The sequence below is a fragment of the Onychomys torridus genome, chromosome 19 (assembly GCF_903995425.1).
Source record: "Onychomys torridus chromosome 19, mOncTor1.1, whole genome shotgun sequence".
Classification (NCBI taxonomy): domain Eukaryota; kingdom Metazoa; phylum Chordata; class Mammalia; order Rodentia; family Cricetidae; genus Onychomys; species Onychomys torridus.
The window spans coordinates 10,066,307-10,083,583 of NC_050461.1; the positions used below are offsets into that span (position 1 = coordinate 10,066,307).

Genomic DNA, 17,277 nt, shown 5'->3' on the forward strand with positions numbered 1-17,277 from the left:
TGTTGGCCTGCATTATTAGCTATCTGGGGACATGCCTGAAGTCCTCGGCCTGCACCTGCTGTGATCACTTGCAAATGTGCAGGGGTTTGACAGTTCATCGGAGAGCTCTGCCATGATGGTCTTGCTCTGCAACCCAAAATGACTCTTTTCAGGAACTCAGAATGTCAGGTGAGTTTTAGGTTTGTGACAGTGGTGGTGTGTGTTAAGTTTTGAAGGCCTCAAATGGAGAATAAAGTCATTCATAGCCCAACATTAGCTATAGCCATAAAGAATTGAACTTGCTTTGTTTCTTTTCTCTTTCTTTCTTTTCTTTTCTTTCTTTCTTTTTTTCTTTCTTTCCTTCTTTCTTTTCTTTTCTTTTTTTTTTTTTTTTTTTTTGAGACAGGGTTTCTCTATGTAGCTTTGGAGCCTGTCCTGGATCTCGCGCTGTAGACCAGGCTGGCCTTGAACTCACAGAGATCCACCTGCTCCTGCCTCCCGAGTGCTGGGATCAAAGGAGTGTGCCACCACTGCCCAGAAAAACTGAACTTTCTTAGCCATGCACCCTCTCCCAGGTGAGTTCATGCATACTGAGGCAGGATCAGGGGTGGTCTGGGAGGTCCTGCTTAAAATGATCAATATATGTACACCCATCCTTCCAGACTATGGGCAAGCTGAGGTCTTCCTCCCTCCTTCCCTCCCTCCCTCCCTCCTTCCCTTCCTCTCTCTCTCCCTCCCCCTTTTTTCCTTCCTTCCTTCCTTCCTTCCATCCTTCCTTCCTTCCTGCCTGCCTTCCTTTCTTCCTTCCTTCCTGCCTTCCTTCCTTCCTCTCTCTCCCCATCCCTGGAGCTATATGTAAAAATGAAGGCAAGCACCGGCTGGCAAGAAGGCGAGAAGCACCTGTAATGTGTGTTGCTTTATTTCACTGCCCAAACCACGAGCCTGTAAAGGCCACAGCTATGGCCTCAGTCCAATGCCATAATAGCAGCGTGTAATTGTTTCTTTCAGAGCCTCACACAAAGCCAGCTACTTTAGCTTTTGGTCCAAGCACAGCTATTGGAGATTCTGTCTGACTGCAAAAGAAAAAAAGACAAATACTTGCATTTTACTGACAAAACAAAACACCTTTAAGCCAAAAGGGTGATTTATCTGGGCTGAAAATAAAACCGCTGCCTTCTGAAGTCTGGTGCAGCTGAGTTATCACTATTTTGGTCCTGTAATTTGTTTTATAAGGTACTAATTAACAGGGCAAAATCTGTTGCCAGGAAAGTAAATCACATTTTGCTGTTTTCTTCTTTTCTAACAAGACACAGACCTTGTCTTCAGTTAAATAACAGTTGTAAGGGCAGCAGCAAGAAGGGCGGAGATGGTGAGAAACCTGCGGAGCAGGACACAGCAGATCATGGGAGAGAGGATTGCTCAGGTTAACCCCTCTGGAGAAGAAGCCAGCTTGCCCCAGCTGTCCTTCTTATTAACTTTTCCCTGGTCCCAGTTCCTTGTTTCTTCCCTGGCTCTACTCAAGGGCCGTAAACGCTGTAAACACTCTTAAAAGAGAACTCCTTTCCCTGAGTTTTTTCTCACTCTCCCTCCAGATGCCCCTGTCCCAACCTCCCCTTCTCCGTGGCTGCTTCCCCTACCCTCAGCGATCCTTGGCCCTGGCCTTTGCTATGCACCTCATTGTCGCTCACCCCTCACCTTCCTTTTCCAGATCACCCTCTGGGCCTGGCCTCCGGTCTTGGCTCCTTTCTCCCTCTCCTCTCACCCCCATCCCATTCCTGGAGGTTTCTGGACTGGTAGAGGCCCTGGCTTCTCCTCCCTTCTGGAGCTCTCTGGGATGTGTCTGAGGGGTGGGAGGACGCCAAGAAGGATTGGCCCGGCGGGTGTGGCGAGTAATCCGCGGGAACCAGAACCCAGAGCCTGACGTCACCGAGCCCCGCCTGTCAATCTCGGGCGGGCGCGCTGCTCGCAGCCTCCTTCTCTGCCACTGCCTCTCACTCGCAGTGACGGTGGCTCCACGACAGGCGACCAGCGCTTTCCTCCTGGACTCCGGGGCCGCCTCCTGCAGGCAGCTGCTCGGTCCATGCAGAGAGCACAGCCAGGCGCACAGCCACGGAGCGCATGACCAGAGATTCCCCGGAGCCCTGACTCCCCAGGTGAGTGGCGGGCTCCCAGGGGTGCTTCGAGCGTGTGGGGAAGGCAAGGGGGTAAGAGGCAGTCCGGAGTGAGTCTGTCCCGGAGTCAGAGAATCGGAGCGAGGCTTAACCACAGCATCTAGCACACTCCCCCTTAGTCCTTTTGGTTCCCAGTTCCTGACCTGAGGTCTCTGGCTCCGCGCTCTGCTGGCTGAGACCTCAAACTTCGCTTTCAGCACCGCGGACAGCGGCTCTGTCCCGCTAAGACCATCTACAAGGGGACTTATTTCGGTGCTTGTGCAAATTCACGTATATTTATCGGATTGTCCATGCGAGACCACAGTGGAATACATGTGTGTATCTGCTAAAGCTCAAAAGCTCCGTGTATTCCATCCATCCATGCATTCACTCAACAAGTGCCTACTTACTTATTTGGGGTTCGCACTTTATCCCCATTTCCCCACTATGCTCCATGCTCCTGAGGTGGGATGTGCAATTTGAGTGAGGCATTTTGAGCAGGGCATCTGCGGGAGAAAGTTCCTCGGCAGCCCGGGGAGTGCACCTGACAATCTGCGGTCCCTTTTTATGCAGGGAGCAACATCTGGCGGCATGAACGCAAGCGCCGCCTCGCTCAACGACTCCCAGGTGGTGGCAGTGGCGGCGGAGGGAGCGGCAGCTGCGGCCACAGCAGCAGGGGCGCCGGACACCAGCGAATGGGGACCCCCGGCAGCATCGGCAGCGCTGGGAGGCGGCGGTGGACCTAACGGGTCACTGGAGCTGTCTTCACAGCTGCCAGCAGGGCCGTCAGGACTACTGCTTTCGGCAGTGAATCCCTGGGATGTGCTGCTGTGTGTATCGGGGACCGTGATCGCAGGCGAAAATGCGCTGGTGGTGGCGCTCATCGCGTCCACTCCCGCGCTGCGCACGCCCATGTTTGTGCTCGTGGGCAGTCTGGCCACTGCCGACCTGCTGGCGGGCTGTGGCCTCATCCTACACTTCGTGTTCCAATATGTGGTGCCCTCGGAGACTGTGAGCCTGCTCATGGTGGGCTTCCTAGTGGCCTCCTTCGCCGCTTCAGTCAGCAGCCTGCTTGCCATCACAGTGGACCGTTACCTGTCCCTTTACAACGCACTCACCTATTACTCGCGTCGGACCCTGTTGGGCGTGCATCTCCTGCTGGCAGCCACCTGGACAGTGTCCCTCGCACTGGGGTTGCTGCCCGTGCTAGGCTGGAACTGCTTGGCCGACCGCTCATCCTGCAGCGTGGTGCGCCCCCTGACCCGCAGCCACGTGGCGCTGCTCTCCACTTCCTTCTTTGTGGTCTTTGGCATCATGCTGCACCTGTACGTGCGCATCTGCCAGGTGGTCTGGCGCCACGCCCACCAGATCGCCTTGCAGCAGCATTGCCTAGCGCCGCCCCACCTAGCAGCCACTAGAAAGGGAGTGGGAACTCTGGCTGTGGTGCTAGGCACGTTCGGGGCCAGCTGGCTGCCCTTTGCCATCTATTGTGTGGTGGGTAGCCAAGAGGACCCGGCCATCTACACCTATGCCACCCTGCTGCCCGCCACCTATAACTCTATGATCAATCCCATCATCTATGCCTTCCGCAACCAGGAGATCCAGCGTGCCTTGTGGCTCCTGTTCTGTGGCTGTTTCCAATCCAAAGTGCCATTCCGCTCCAGGTCCCCCAGTGAGGTCTGAAGGGCTTCTCTGTGTCCCCTCACCAACACCACAAACCCAACATGCCAGCCTTTGGTGAGCTTCTAGGTACCTGCTGATGAACTCCTGAGATCTCAGTGGTGTGAATCTGACTCTACAGGACACAAGGGACTGGGCGTGAACACAACAAACTCACTCGGACAAAGAGGCTTGTTGGCACTTTACATATACAGTGTATACACATGTACATATATATACAAGTATTTGTGTCTTCTGGAGGTGGTCAGGACCTGGAGCTTCCTGTTCTGTGAAAAACCAACAAACAAGATGTGGTTGTATACTCAATTGTACATCACATTTGTCAAGTGAAGACATTCCAATACTGCTTAATAATAGCACTTTATTTTTAGCTGCTGAAATGCCAAAACAGTGTTGCCATTTCCATGAGCAGGAGAATGGGAGTCAAAGATGTATTTTTGTTGTATGTGATAGAATATTTTGCTGCACATGCATTGATAAACTACAACATATTTTGTACACAAATAAACACATTATACGAAATATAATCTGGGGTATGTGATGGATTGTGGGATTATTTGAAAGCTGAATTATGAGTGTGTTCATTTTAAAAGTCTATAACATAGCATCTCCTTCCAGGAAAAAAAAAAACTCACCCAAGAAAGCATATATATTTGCATATGTGTCCTTACATTTCCCCTGAAATATCAAATCCAGATCAAGGGGTGGGGAATGGTCATGGAGGAAGTAACATTTATATACAGTACCTACAGAACATGGGAGAAAAGTCTGTATGCTCCTAGTACAAGTTAATGTGCTCCCTTGGTGATGGAATTAGAAAGACATGTTTCAGAGGACAAAGCAACTCAAGCCACATAGGTGCAGCTGAAGCCACAACTTCCCGGCATAGCTTTACAAATATGGCTTATTCTGATGGTTGTTGATCAGGTCTGGTAGCAAGGTGTAGAGCCCAACAAAACGAATCAAATTCTTTTAAGGCAGGATTTCCAGACCCTCATAAGTTAACTGAAGTGTGCCTGGTGTCTTTTCTCCACGCATTCCTCTTCCAAACAGGCATTAAGACCCTTAACAACTAAACATTCCTCTCTATCCATGGGTCAAGAATCAAGGCTAAATGGGGTGGGGTATACCGTGAGTCCACAGGAAGAACTATGCACACAAACACATACATTACTATTGGGAGCTTAGGAAAATACACACATGCACATTTGTTCATGGACTTCATATTTATTTATTGGGTACTTATTATATGTTAAGTACAATTCTGGGCCTGGGAATGTGAAAATGAAATGAACTGGCAAAAAAAATCCCTCTGTTCTCATGGTATTATATTCTAGTGGGGAGGCTGACCTAAAAGTAAACAAATATCTAATTTTATGTTGGGATAAATGCCAAGGAAGAAAGTAAAAGTGGTAGCAACCAGCAGAGCATTCTCCAGCAGTTGAGGCAACTGAGGGAGTCCCTGAGAGAGCTCACATTTAGGAGGTAACCTCAGTGAGATGGGTGTGAGGCATGTTAGGATGCAAGGGGACAGCCTCCTGGGCAGAGGGAGCAGCCAGCACAGAGGCCACAGGGTGGGAACTCACCTGTCAAGTTCAAGGAGCACCGAGGTCAGCAGAGTTGTCTGAACTGAGCAACGGGGAGAGAGGCACCAAACCAGGGCAGTGAGGGCGGGTCTTCTCCAGCTCTAGAAATCCAGGTCACCTCGGGGAGGACCTGGAGGATTTCTACCAAGCTGTGGTATGGCAGTGAGGCAATGCCATTTAGGTTTTTAAAAAATTACGCAGAGTGAGATTGGGGGGCAGAAAAATAGAGAGAGAAGAGGGGATTGGGAGAGGGTAACATGAATCAAGGATTGTGAGAAGGCTGTGAACAAACCTGAAACCTGGCAAAGAAATTAAAAATAAAATTACTTAAAACTCCCTTGGGCTGTTCCATTGAAAATTAAGTTGGGAGGGGCTTTTCCTGCTCTCACCACCAAGGGAACAGTTCTTCTTCATGTCAAAAGATTCCGTAGGAACAACCAGCATAGCAAAGAATAAACAGTTATCACCAGCAGACCATCAAAACAAAAAGATTAAAAAGGTACTCATAGTTGGGTGTGGGTGCACACACCTTTAATCCCAGCACCAGAGACTCAGAGGCAGGCAGATCTCTGAGTTTGAGGCCAGCTTGGTCTACAGATCAAGTTCCAGAACAGCCAGGGCTACATAGGGAAACCATCCCAAATGAAAAAGAAAAGAAAGAAAATTGTCTCTAAGAGAGCTAGACAGGCAGCAGCAAATGGAAGGCCATGGCTGCACTCCCCCTGAGAAGCGGCTACAGGCACAGAAGCAGTGCTAAAGATGGTGAGTAGTGGTTAGGTCCTGGAAACAAGGTGGAGTACAGATGAGGCATGAAAGAAAAGAACGAAACTTCAGACAACTAGAATTTTACCTCAAGCCATAGAGTGAATGGGGTGCCTTCGATATAAGGGAGGCAGGCGATAAAGGGGAGAGGAGCACTGAAACGTATGACATCAGATTTTCTGTCACGTTGACTACCTGCTGGGTTACCCAGATAACTGGTCAAACATTCTGAGTGTTTTGGTGGAGGTGATTTGGAGTGAGATTAGCATCTACATGGGTAAACATTGAATAAAGCTGACAAACCTCCATGTGGGGTGCCTCAATTACCTATCTTCTGACTTCACTGACAACACTGGATCTCTCTGGCTATCCCACAGATGGCCTTGAGACTGTAATCATGTCAGGTTTCTTGGGTCCCCAGTTTAATGGCCTGCTCTGCAGATTTTTGGATGTTTCCCATGATAACATAGGTCACTTCCCTAAAATAAATTCCTCATACACCATATCCCTCTATTTCTCTCCTATTTCATATTTAATGAGCCAGCAAAGTATATTGCCTGCACCACTACATGCATGCACACATCTTGTTGGGTCTTTGGTCTATTTTTCTGGAAAACCCTAATACAGGAAGGGTGGGGGGGTCAAAAATTAATTCTGAACTCCCAGATGGAGAGCACATGTGGACAGTTTGTCTAGTTCACAAACCTCTGATAGCATTTACTATAAAATCAGCCATTGCTTCTAAACACTTGACAAATATCTAATTTAATCTCCCAGATTGATGAGCTCCCAGCAAGAAACAAATGGCATGCTCTAACCAGGTAATTAAGTCAAATTTAATAGAGGGACTCTTTCTAAAAGTGACTATAATTAATGAAATCCAACAAGGTACCAAAGCTCCCCATCCACAGCTCACTAACAGAGCTGCCAAAAGGGAACTAAGAGAAAGCAGATTCTAGAACCAAGAGAGATTGTTGTAGAATATCGGCCTCGGGCATGTGACCCAGTTGAGGGAGGCAGCCCCTGACAACCTAGAGTCTGAAATAGAGTGAGCTGAGAGAGTTAATTACTGGATCAGCACACCTCAGCTCCATGCTACCTCCTGGTGATGACGTTTATTAATTAAGCTGCCAGAAGCCAGAGAGCAAGACAACCAGCTCTGATGTGGAGCACAAAGTCCATTTTCCTGGAGCGGCTGAGCCGGAGTGAAAAGCCTACCTGCCTGTGAGAGCAGAACAGTTAGCATAAACACTGTGAGATAGGTGCTAGCACTGTGCTCACTTTCCAGATGAGGAAATGGGGGCAGAGAGAGGTTACTATACATGTCAGTAGTTCTGGAGTGGGGTCTAAGCTGACAGATGAACTTGGGTCTTACTAACACATGGATAGTATTTAAAGTCATGGGTCTGGATAGGGTCTGGACAGGGTCACTTTGGGAGCATTAGTTGTCATGTGAGTTTTCCAGCAGAAATGAGAACAAATGTCTACTCACTACTCACTAGACTCCAGAAAGGATTCTGCCAAAGTCTAATTTAGAGAAACAATGCATTTATTGGGTTACTCACAGGAGTGTGGGTGAGGGTTACTTACAGGAGCGTGGGCAATTCAAAGGCAGCCTTCTCATTGAAAAACCCACCAGCATAGGTACCAGCTCTCAAAAGCTGCATTCCTGGAGCCCATGCTGAACCTGTAGGCAGATCAACATACCAGGAAAGTCTTTTTGCTCTAGTAGTCTTTTCTACTCCTATAACCGGGAGTTAGAGGGATCTTAGGAATCTTAACGATTTCAGGAACTTCCTGAGACTTGGGAGTTGTTTGTTGGCTGAGTCTTAAGGACCCACCCTCCAAGAAGGAAAATTTCTAAATGAGAAAATCTCTATATAACACTGTGACAGAGAAGAGGGTCCAGGACTGAGCTCTAGGGGACTGAAGTGTTTACACATCAAAAGACAGGATCAAGCAAAGGAAGAGAGAGTGGTAAGAGGGTGAGAAAAGCGGAGTTCCCCAGGGAAAGGAGGAAACCAAGCCCCAGGACTTAAGAAATAACTTGAGATTTTTGTCATGTCAGCGCTGCTATTGAACTCCACAAAGGAAGTCTTGGAAGAGGGAGAAGAGAAAGAAGCTCAGTTGCAGAAGGTGCAGGAGAAAATTCACTAGCAACCCAGCCCCAAACAGCTCCCAGCTGCACTCTGCTGACCTTTTCAACGCTGTAACACTCTGTGCTTTCTGCATGTAGACACTTACAGTGCCCATAAATTTAGATGTGGAAAGATTAGTGTTATTGTTCACCCATCAAATTAAACTTTTTGAGTGGTGGTGGTGGCGGCGGCGGCGGTAGCGGCGGCGGCGGCGGCAGCGTACACCTTTAATCCCAGCCCTCCGGAGGCGGAGCCAGGCGGATCTCTGTGAGTTCGAGGCCAGCTGGGGCTACCAAGTGAGTTCCAGGAAAGGTGCAAAGCTACACAGAGAAACCCTGTCTCGAAAAACAAAAACAAAAACAAAATTAAACTTTTCTAAGGAACTGGCTTCATGGACTCTTTAGCCCCATCACACATTGTTTGGAGTCCCTCTACCTATTGACTCTGGAATGTGTTGGAGTGCATTCAACCACAGAGCTGGTTATCAGCATCCCCTAAATGTGAGGGGATAAAGTAACCCAACTCCAGAGACAGGACACAGGGGTTAACAGTATGATACAGTTTATAACCACAAATAAAAACTTCTTGTCATAAACATATTAAAACACAGACTTTTCTACAGTCCGTGGATCTGACTGCAGTCTGCTTATGTGTTAGTTAATATTTAATATCCATTCCTGGCCTGATCACAGTTTGGAGGAACTAAGAATAGGAAAATGCTAAGCAATCAGTTTGTTAATGACCCTGCCTTATAGAGTGGGCCAGTCTGTGTAATGTCAACAGGTTTGACATTAGCCAACCTATGATGTAACAGTATAAAGCTGTGGGCAGATCTCAAAACATTTCCACACAGAAATGTCACATATTCATTTGACCTATCAAAAACTAATTAAGAATCTCCTATTATAAGACCCTATCTAGTCAGAGAAGCATAGGGTCTCTGAGAAACCCATCTACTTTATTATTTAATGAGTGTCCTACCTTCAACAGATTTTAAATTGGGCTACTGACTTTCGCCCCCAGAAGCCCATCCTCTCTCTTATTTACAGTATTAATGGCAATGTCATCTCTGTAGTTGCCTTCAGAGAAGCCTTGGAAATCACACACCATTCTATTTCTTTCATGCTTTATGTCCAATGTGCTATTATCTTTAACTACAAATATACAGGGAATCGAGCCACAGACACTTCTGGACTGCTACTGTCTCCTCTTGTCTGGATTATGTCAGTACCTTGCTATCAGGGCTCCCACTGCAGCCCATGTATCTGGCAGTCTCTGTCAACCAGCAGTGGCTTCCTTGACTGCTCTTTAGAGAGGACCCTGTGTCTTCAGGGCCATAGTCTGTCTCTAAGGAATAAACTTGGGGAGGAGGTCCATGGCCCCGGAAGTGGGGATTTTCTTGTCGTAGCCTAGAAGTGATGACGTAGATTCCTCCCTAAAAGAAGGCACACAGGCTTGGAGGCAAGCAGGAACCTCTAAAGCTTGAAGCCCAGCACCGGGTTCTACTTGGGATAGCATATTCATTTCCTATTGCTGATGTAGCAAATCATATCAAAGTTGGTAATGTGCATAAAACAGCACACATTTTATAGAGATCGAAACTAGAAGCTGGAACTCAACTTCCCAGGATCAGAAACCAGGGTGGCAGCAAGCTTTGCTCCCACCAGTAGCTCTGCAGGAAGAATGCTCCCTAGCTTTTTCCAATGTTTGGCTCATGGCTCCTCCCTTACAGTGGCCACACAGCCTCCCTCCTTCTGCAGTTAAACCTCCTGTGTGTTCGTCTTATGAAGACACTTGTGATTACAGAAGTCCTGGCTAGGAAATTGCCAACAGTGTTTCCATCCAAGGGTCGCTTCTGCAAAGCCTTTGCCCGCTAAGTAACAGACAGAACCTTCGAGAGCAGTGCCAAGAAGGTTACAGTCTGAGACACAGAAACATGGAAGTCAGAGGAAGAATGAGAGCAACCAAAGAGGTTGAAGGATCACGTGCTGAAAGGCGGCGGTCAGACTGCTGAGAAAGCAAGTGAGCTGAGGGTGTGGGGGGTGTTAAGTTAAAAACATGGCGTCCCAGGCGAACTGAGTGAGAGCAGCTTCAAGGGACAGCAAGACAGAGTGCGAGACAGGGTGCGGCAAGGACAGACATGCCAAGTTCTTCCACTGAATTTAGTTCTCCATCTCTCTGTCTCTCTGTCTGTCTGTGTCTCCCTCCCCCCACCCCCCCCACCCCCTGAAAGCCAAGACTTGAATACATGGTTCTACGGAGGATTCAGCACTATGTAATCAAAAAAGACACGGCAGCAGGAGGGATGCTTGATAGACAAGGCCTGATGAGGAAGGATGGGCTCCGGCTCCGAGACAGAGTGCAGGGAGTCGGTGGGGACACAGCTCCTCTGTTCTGCTGGGAGGCAAGGCGGGAATAATTGGTACTGGGAGCTCTAAGTTTATAGGTGGTGGGAGGAAGTTCACAGAGTTCCTACCTGACAATCTCCATTTATCTGAAGGAGGAGTGCTAGTTAAGAGATGATTACAAAAGGTCTCAAGAACCTGAGCTGATGAGTTTGGGAACAAAGCGGGGTACTCGGGTGATGCTGTCATCACTTGATCCAAGTTTAAGATCATAGCAGGTGTTGTGAGGATGGAGAGCAAGTACCATTCTCAGACACCGTTGATGGGGATGCAGAATGAGACCAACACTTTGGGAAATGATCGGGTGGTTTGTTAAGAGATGAAATAGTCTCACACCACACCATCAAATTGTTCTGCTAATCTTTGTTGTAGAGAAATGAAGGAGTGTGTCTATATAAAGACATGCATGTGAATGTTCACAACAGCTGGGTTTGTAAGAGTAAAAAATTGGAAATTACTCAAATATGCATCAACAAGTGAGTAATAAATTGTGGTCCATCTATCTGACTGGATATTACTCGGAAGTGGAAAGGAATGAATTAGTGATCTATGCAGTGTGTGAGATACTTATACTTATCCAAATACTTAGACTGAGTGAAAGAAGCCAGACAGGAAGAGAGTAAAAAGGGTATAACTCTTCACACGCAGAATTCTTGACAATGTATGCAATAGAAATCATGTTATGGTTGGGACGGGGGGTGGGGGTGCAGCCATACAAAAATGTAGAAGAGACTGAAAGGGGCTCAGGGGGATTCGGGGATGAGACATATTGTCATTATCTTAATTATGGCTGTTTCACTGGTGCAGATTGTGCCTTTGATGGTGGCACATGACGGCACATGGCTGTAATCCCTATAATGCCTGTATTTATGGTGCTGGAATACTAGGATTGCAAGTTCAAGGTCATCCTTGGATACAAAGCAGGTTCAAGGGCACTGTTAAATGCACAGTGAATCTGTCATTCACAAATCAGGGGCTTAGGCTGAAACTCAGTTGGCAAAGCATTTACTTAATACATGTAATGCCCTGGCTCCGATCTGTAGCATTGCATAAAAATATAAACAAAGCCATTCATTTCTGCATCAATTGCAGCTCAGTAAATTCATGCTAAAGTACTAAAAGTCAACAAAAGAACCATAGTACAATAGTATATGCATGAAAAGAATACAAGTCGATATGATAAAGTTTATTAGTCACATGTGGTCCAGTCTTCTCAAATATATCCACCTGCTGGCCACTAAAGAGTCAAGTGAATTGGAAGATGAAGAATGAGCTTAAGTTGCTCTAAGTGCCTTGCAGGGTGTAAGGGTCTTTTAAAGAGCATATGAATTAATAAGCATAATTTAAGTTGCAATAAGAAACAGCCCACAACTCTAGTGCCTCATGCATTGAGGATTTCTAGTTTCTACAGTATTTTTTGGAATGTCTGGACACCTTTGATTACTGCACAGCAACATAACTGTTCACTTTCTGGGTCCGCCCTCACCTTAAGGCCTTCTCTACAAACCATCAGGGTAAGAAAGGAGCTCTTGAGTGTAGTTAGAGTTGTCCTGCCTGGCCCACAGTCAGGACAAATCTCTCTCACCCGCCTGGCCCATAGACGCTCAGAACCAACCAAGTAAACACAGAGAAACTTACATTGTTTAGAAACTGTATGGCTGTGGCAGGCTTCTTGTTATCTACTTCTTCTATCTTAAATTAACCCATTTCTATTAATCTATACTTTGCCACGTGGGTTGTGGCTTACCAGTGTCTTTACATGTTGCTTGTCATGGCAGCGGCTGGTAGTGTCTCTGCCTTCCACCTCCCATAATTCTCTTCTTCCTTGTCCCGCCTACCCTATCCTTCCTGCCTGGCTATTGGCCAATCAGCACTTTATTTATTTTACCCAATCAGAGCAACACATTTGACATATAGAACATCCTACAGCACTTGAGGGTGTCGTGCCAGTGACAAAACGCTTCTGCCATAAATTGTACTTCCATTCTCAACCAGCATGTAGAACTAGTCACACACACACACACACACACACACACACACACACACACCCGACTACTAGGGTAATAGTTAGGGTCTCATAAAGAAAGGAATTAGAAGTGGAGAGTCTGATGTTTGCCCACACCATTGCCTTCCCTAAATGAACATTAAGGTTCAGACAAAGATGAAAGTCCGGAGACCCAAAGTTTCAAATATTATTTAAGACTAAACAGGCTCTTGTAATACTTTAATGAAACTTATGTGATGTGTCTGTTTAGTCAGTTAAACAGTGTAAAAATGTAGGAAGAATTCAAAAGAGGAGTCTGGTTTTCTAACTTTCGTCAACCATTGTCCCTCAGTATGGAGTGGCTGGGGGATTGGGAAGTTCGGCAGAAACGCCTGCCCACAAGCAGTCCTCAGCCAGTGTGTGGCTAGGGATGTGTGGCTGTACTGAGTGAGGAGGGCTCTGATAACCAATACTGATCAGAAGCTCTGGCAGCATGTGAGTTCTATCATGAAGTACATCAAATCCCTTAGAGATTTAAGTCGCCATTAAAGACTGTTGAGAGAGAAGGGAGTTTGCCATGGCAGTGACCCGTGGCTTCAGCTTATAACTAGTGTAGAGCACACTTGGAGGCCGAGTGAAGCCATTTGAATGGTATGTGTATGCGTGAGGGTATAGGGTGTGTGTGTGTTGTGAGTATGTGGGTATGTGTGTGCTGTGTGGGTGTGTTTTGTGTATGTGCTGTGAGTGTGTGGGGTGTGTGTGCTGTGTGTGTGTTTTGTGTGTGTGCAGTGTTAGTGTGTGGGGTATATGTGTGGTGTGTGTGTGAGTGTGTCTGTGGTTTGTGTATGTGGGTGTGTGTGGTGTGGGTGTGAATGAGTGTGAGTGTATGTATGTGTGTGGTGTAGGTATGGGTGTGAATGAGTGTGTGTATATGTGTGTGTAGTGTGTGGGGTGGGGGTAAAAGAGTATGTGTATGTGTGGTGTGGGTGTGGTGTGAATGAGTGTGTATGTATGTATATGTGGTGTCTGGAGGTATGGGGGTGAATGAGTGTGTGTGTGTTGTGAGTATGTGTGTGGTATGGGTGTGGGTATGGGTGTGAATGAGTGTGTGTGAGTATGTGGGAGGTGTGGGGGTGTGGGGTGAATGAGTGTGTGTGTGAGTGTGTGTATGTGTGTGTGTGTGTGTGAGTGTGTGTTTGTGTGTATGTGTGTGTGTTTGTATGTGTGAGTGTGTGTGTTTGTGTGTATGTGTGTGTGAGTGTGTGTGTAAGATCAGAGGACAACCTCAGTTGTCATCTCCTAGGCTCTGTCTACTGTATTTTAAGACAAGTTTTTCACTGACTTGGAAGTTGACAAGGCCAGCATGGTGCTCCCACACCCAGCTGTTTTAGATATTTTTAAATGTGTTCGCCTTTCTTCATGCTGGGACCCTTTAATCCAGCTCCTCATGTGGTGGTGACCCCCAAACCGTACAATTATTTTCATTGCTGCTTTAGAACTGTCATTTTGCTGCTGTTATGAATCATAATGTTATTTTGAGAGATAAGAGGTTTGCCAAAGGAGTCATGACCACTGTTCTAGGATTTGAACTCAGTCCTCATGCTTGCAAGGTAAGTCACCTCCTCAGTCCTCGAATTGTTCTTTTTCTAAAGCCACGAAAATGTAAAGAACTCCAGTCCAGAACTCAACACTCTTCAGCCAGGTCAGCCAGTGCTAAGGCTGCTGTGAGAACTGAGTGGCCCGCAGAGCCGGAACGGGGCTCGGCCCAAGGCAGCGCCGAATCTGCCTTTGCTGCTCCTGTGATACAGTTGATTGCAAGCAGACGGTACAATGGCAGCATTTCTGAGTCTGGGTGTTATAGCCTGAAGTCCGTTCTGATCTTCAGGTGCCCTCATTGTACTCCAGGTATTCCTCATGGGTTACCTCTTTTCAGTAGCTTGCAAATCTCAAAATTTGCCATCTTAATGCTTTAGTTGCTGCTTTGAAAATAATTTTATAATAATCTTTAAAAATTATTACATTTTTTCATTTATCATATGGGGGGTGCCATGGTGCATACGTGGAGGTCAGAGACCAGATTTTGAAAATCAGTTTTCTCCTTCTACCATGGACGTCTGGGGTTTAAACCCAAGTCATTATACTTAGCAGCAGGTGTCTTTACGTGCAGAGTCATTTTGCTGGTCCCACACCATGACAGTTTTTAATACTGAGCTAAGCTGTACCTTTGAAACAGTAATTCAAATCAATATTGCATCCATTTTCCCAACAAATTGAAACTAGGGTATACATATTGCTGTAAATCACTTGTCATTAAATTTTCCAATAAAATATTTACACCTAGGGATAACATTCACATCTCTGCTCCCCCTAAACCAGATCCTTTGTATAGTAAACTAAACAAAACCAGCCAGCAAACACACACACATTTCCATCTCTGTTTTTTTTTTTTTATTATCATGAACACATAGACAGACAGACAGGCAGACACACACACACACACACACACACACACACACACACACACACACACCACAGAGGTCATGTACCTGGGAGTCCCTGCTACTTATCAAATCCCACTCCCTAGGATATCCTACACACCTAGTTGTTCGTATTCAAGGGTGCTCTGAAAAAAAAAAAAAGATTACTCCCAAAAGAAATGCGGTTATGAGAACGAAATCATTTAGGACAAACTCCATAGGTGCACAGAGCCAGTCTAACGTTCTCAGCGTGGGCTCTGGCTATGTGAGCATGTTTGAATGCCAGCTTCAAGATGAAAGGAATGGGCAAGAAGGAGCCATGACCAGTAACAGAATGCTGTGTGTTCAGTACCTCATCGGCCCCTTGCTGGAGGGTTGGGGGGGGTCTATACATTACAGACTGCATGTGAGGTGACAGCCATCCCTCTCTTACCCCACCACTGTGTACTACGTTATGTCACAGTGTATCCAAAGCCAACAATGACTACAGCCCCTTAAGTATTACTGTAATATTGGCGGATGCTCTGTGTTAAAAGGATAATTGCTCCCTTAAATTTTTAAATTACCATTATTAATAGAACGCACCGTAACAGCATGAGACAGTATTCTTTCTTTCTCTTACTGGAAGGGTGTTAAATGCCCGTTTTGTAAACACTGCACACACAAAGGTAATTATGAAAACGGTACAGAATCAACAACAGTGAAAGGCTCATTTGTTTCAGTCCATCTCAACAGGTCTCATTTTTCACTGCTGTGGACGCACATCCACTTTATTACTGAAACAGCTGACAGCTGATAACGTTATCTTTTGTTGCTCAGGCATTTAATCCCTGTGTGACAGATGTCACTGGACGGGCTGGCACCGAGCTAGCAGAACTTTGCATATCATGCAGCGTGCACGTGATAGCCACCCTGCCTGGGCTTGCAGACTGAACTCAACTCTGTGACTGTTCCCTATTCCTTTCCATATAGATGCCACTTTTTCTGCCCAGGAAGCCAGCTAGGGGGTTTGGACCGTAGCAAGAGGCAGAGCTAAAAGAAGCCATCTTGTATAGTTTCCTTGGGTTTCAGCGATTCAGGGTTTCACAGAAAAGCCAGTGAGTAGTCTTACTCAAGACGGCATAGCTTGTGGCTAGCTGTTTCAAGTGGTGAACCAAAGGGAGCATCTGTCAACTTTATCAAGTTCAGGAGCCAGGGATTTGGCCCAGGTAACTGTGTCTCTTCCAGCGCCTGCAGAATTGTCTTAAACAACAAGGCCATGCAGCAGCTGGCCACCTCAGGACCTTCATGTAAAACTTTTAACCTCAAAAGCCAAGAGTTTTCTGCCTCTCCCAACTGAGTTTAGTGTAGACGAATGAGTAAGTAAAAGACAACAAAACCCTCTCATACTATTAAGAACATTAGAAAAAAAAATACACACAAGTGAGGATATATCCATCAACTATCTGAAGTGGAGAGGACTTTCTGAGCTTCAAAATGGTGAACAGAGTCACACAGGATGTAAGAAATGTAGGTATAGCCAACCCCATGATAAATAAATTTGAAGATGAAGAGCAAAGTAGATCAAATACAGTTCATATATTTAAATACATTAATAAAATGTAACACAGTTTTGCATATAAACTTTTTATGGATTGAGAAAATGGTAACTCAATAGGAATGTTGAAAAAATATAACAGGGATTTCATCAAAGAAAATGTCAGCTCTGTTGGATGCAGACACTTACACTGTCCTATCCTCATGGGAGGAGGCTTTTACTGATTACTTTCATCACAGCTTGCTTTTCTCCTGCTCAAACCCCTGATCCTTGACATTACAGAAAGTTCTGAGAATCATGTTGGGGTAAACACAGAGCATTTCAGCAAGGCTCTGGGACATATTCAACATGAGGCATCAGAACAAGGAAGGAAGAAGGGCTGCTCAGCTACAGCTCTGCACCTCTACCCTGCTCCCCTAATTCCACACAGGGCACGGGGAACCAGAGTCATGGGCAGGTCCCTCAATTGTTTGGGGTAGCACCCAGACACACCACTCTAACGTACATCTTTATAATAATATCTTTAAAATGATCAGGGCTATCTTTGCACTGAGGGGGTTCACCAGGACCAAGACTCTC

At 46.3% G+C, this 17,277-nt stretch overlaps 1 protein-coding gene across 1 annotated transcript; it reads left to right on the top strand.

The window, feature by feature from the left end:
* Positions 1-1,971: 1,971 nt before the first annotated feature.
* Positions 1,972-4,336, top strand: Gpr6 (G protein-coupled receptor 6). The gene is made up of 2 exons (XM_036169017.1): positions 1,972-2,132; positions 2,703-4,336. The coding sequence occupies exon 2, from the start codon at positions 2,721-2,723 to the stop codon at positions 3,810-3,812; it is 1,092 nt and encodes a 363-aa protein (XP_036024910.1). The 5' UTR covers positions 1,972-2,132; positions 2,703-2,720; the 3' UTR covers positions 3,813-4,336.
* Positions 4,337-17,277: the final 12,941 nt, after the last annotated feature.

Bases quoted from the DNA above. Each gene is read 5' to 3' on its own strand.
- Gpr6 (XM_036169017.1), top strand. From the start codon at position 2,721: ATGAACGCAAGCGCCGCCTCGCTCAACGACTCCCAGGTGGTGGCAGTG.